At 54.6% G+C, this 2,740-nt stretch overlaps 1 protein-coding gene across 2 annotated transcripts in view; it reads right to left on the reverse strand.

Annotated features, from left to right (window-relative positions):
• AGFG2 (ArfGAP with FG repeats 2) overlaps positions 1-1,430 on the reverse strand; it is a 30,980-nt gene extending 29,550 nt beyond the window's left edge. For both annotated transcript variants that reach the window (XM_017886126.1, XM_017886125.1), the window contains exon 1: positions 1,043-1,430. In XM_017886126.1, coding sequence (XP_017741615.1) covers positions 1,043-1,263 — 221 coding nt within the window. In that variant the 5' untranslated portion in view covers positions 1,264-1,430. The remainder of the gene's footprint in view (positions 1-1,042) is intronic.
• Between the last annotated feature and the right edge of the window lie 1,310 nt (positions 1,431-2,740).

Below are 2,740 nucleotides of genomic sequence, written 5' to 3' on the forward strand. Positions count from 1 at the left end.
ACCAAATATTTTAATTTGGGGGTAGGAGGAGTGCAGAGGGGGGTGGAGGGGGGCTTACTATATAGCCAGAAATCTAGGCTAGAACTGTGGCTGTAAATTCACTCTGGCATGACTGAACAGTACCAATGCCAAGTGTAGCACTCAGATGATGCACCAAAGCCCCCCCAAAATCTAGAAAGTTTCCTGGATGCTACCACCAGGATCCAGCCATGGCAACAGGGAGCTTAAAGGTGTAAATGATTAACCTTCAGGATGGCTCACCTAGATGTGCAAACGTTTGAAAAAGCTAAGCTCTCTACCAGGGTAACCCATTGGCTTTCATCTCTTAGACTTCATAAGAGTTTTACCTTCTGGGTAACATTTCAAAGCCCTGCTAAGATTAGTATCTACACCTGAACTCTGGACCATGGCTCCCTTCCAGCTACTATCTCTAGGCTGTCAATCTGGGTTAATTCGCCTATTAAAAAAAAATTTATTTTAAAATCCTGTACTCTAATCATAGGAATTTCAACCAAGTTTCAGCTGGCTTCCGCATCTCACACTCCAGCAGGGACACAAGCCCGAAGGAAGAAAGGTGCTCGTTCATCTCCAGGCCGGCTTTCCCCACCTTTTTCCTTTTTGCTTTCCATCTGCACGAAGTTCCCTCTAAAGGTGCATGTCATTTTCTGGCCCTTTAAGTCCCGACACCCCATCCTACCCCGAGTTCCCTTCCATCCTCCGCACTTTCTCCCTCCCCACTTACAGTTTGCCTCGCCCCCCTCGGGGACTTTCTCGGTCCCTCTCCGGGCGTCCTTCTGCACCCCCACCCTTCTCTCCGCAGCGCGACTCCGGCCTTGCTTCCTCTCCCCTGCCCTTTCCCCTCCCCACGACACCGCTGCAGCAGACGACCCCGTCCCCACAGCCGGCGCGTTCCCTGACCTCCCCGCCGCCCCTCACCTCGGCCTCTTTCTCTCGCGCCCCGGAGCCCTGGCCTCCCCACCCCGTCCTCGGGTCCCCGGGGTCCCCCCACGCCGACCTCGGCCACTCCCTCCCGGTCACTCACAGGAGGCCGGAGCAGGTGGTGCACACGAAGCTGCCCACGGTGATATCCACGTAGGTGACCCCGCGCTGGGCGCACTCGAAGCAGTGGCGATTCCCGGCCTGGCTGCAGCCACCCAGCTCCCGCACCCGACGGCACCACACCTCCGAGGCCGCCTCCGCCTCCGCCTTGCCCCCGCTGACCCCGCCGCCCGGGCCCGGGCCCTTCTTCGCCGCCATCACCATCGCTGCCCACTCCCTCCCCGCTAGTCAGCAATCACCCCTTCAACCACTGCCGCCTTCCCGCCTCCTCAGCCGCCTCCGCACGCCCGGCTCCCCTGACAGAAACTAGGGAGCGGGCGGTGTCCGCAGAGACTCCGCCGCCCCCTCCCTCCTTGCCCGTCCTGCACGCTAATTGGCTAGGTTTCTCCCACCTCCTTATTCCGATTGGCCCGCCCTGGGACGGCCTCCCGTGGCTGGAGCCGCCAATGCCACGCCCCACCGCCTTCAGACCCTAGGCCTCTCCTATTGGCCGGCAGAGACCCCGGCAGCGAGAACTGTGCGTGCCCTCTCCTTGTCCCCGCCCCCTCTCGCCACTGCCTCCACCGCGGCCCGCCTCCTAGTTCCGATTGGTGAGTCCTCGGCACTCGTTCTTTGACGCTAACTCTGATTGGCTGGCGGGGCTGCAAAGTTAGCGCGCGATACAGAGGAGGTGCCCGGCGCGTGCGTAGCTGTGGTCCTCCTGACTGATGACGTTAATTCCCGGCAAATTTCAAAGGCTTATTCTAGACTCTAGAGTGTCATGCAAAGCCGAAGAGAAGTGGCCATGTGAGGGGCTGAGCAGGAGGGGGAAAGAAGAGAGCGCTTAAGGGAGAGAGAGGGAGCAAGAATGCTTTACTAGACCAGTGCTCTAATTCCTGAGCCACGGAGCTAAGGGAGTGCTTTTTAAATGTCATTTCATTCGCTCCGCCTATCACAGAGGTGGAATCCCCATTTTACACCCTTAGGTTCCACAACTTGCGGCAGATCACAGGAGTATGTGGCCCAGGATTCCATTCTGGGTCTTCCAACTTTAGAAACCCTGCCTTTAACCCTCCTAGTAGGTGGACTAGTATTCGATTATTCATTTAACAAACACTGAGTGTCTGCTAGGTTTCAGGCACGTTCTAGACACTGGGAATAGAATACAGCAGCGAAGCAATCAAACAAAATATTCTTGTAGAGCTTACATTCTAGTAGGGGGAAGCAAACACCTTAAAGAATCACCAGTTAGTGATAAATCCTATGCAGATAATTAAAATCAAGTCTTGGAAAAGACTTTTGGGGTACTTTTTAAATTTTTTAATTTATCTTTTTGAGATGGAATCTCACTCTATTGCCCAGGCTGTACTGCAGTGGCACTATCTCGGCTCACTGCAACCTCTGCCTCCTGAGTTTAAGCATTTCTCATGCCTCAGTCTCCTGAGTAGCTGAGATTACAGGCAGCCTGCACCACCCCTGGATACTTTTTGTATTATGATTATGATTATTATTATTATTGTTGTTATTTTTTCTTTTTTGAGACGGAGTCTCTGTTGCCCAGGCTGGAGTGCAGTGGCGCGATCTCGGCTCACTGCAAGCCTTGTCTCCCGGGTTCACGCCATTCTCCTGCCTCAGCCTCCCAAGTAGCTGGGACTACAGGCACCCGCCACCACACTTGGCTAATTTTTTTTGTATTTTTAGT

This window comes from Rhinopithecus bieti, unplaced genomic scaffold (assembly GCF_001698545.2).
Source record: "Rhinopithecus bieti isolate Rb0 unplaced genomic scaffold, ASM169854v2 scaffold_14454, whole genome shotgun sequence".
NCBI lineage: Eukaryota > Metazoa > Chordata > Mammalia > Primates > Cercopithecidae > Rhinopithecus > Rhinopithecus bieti.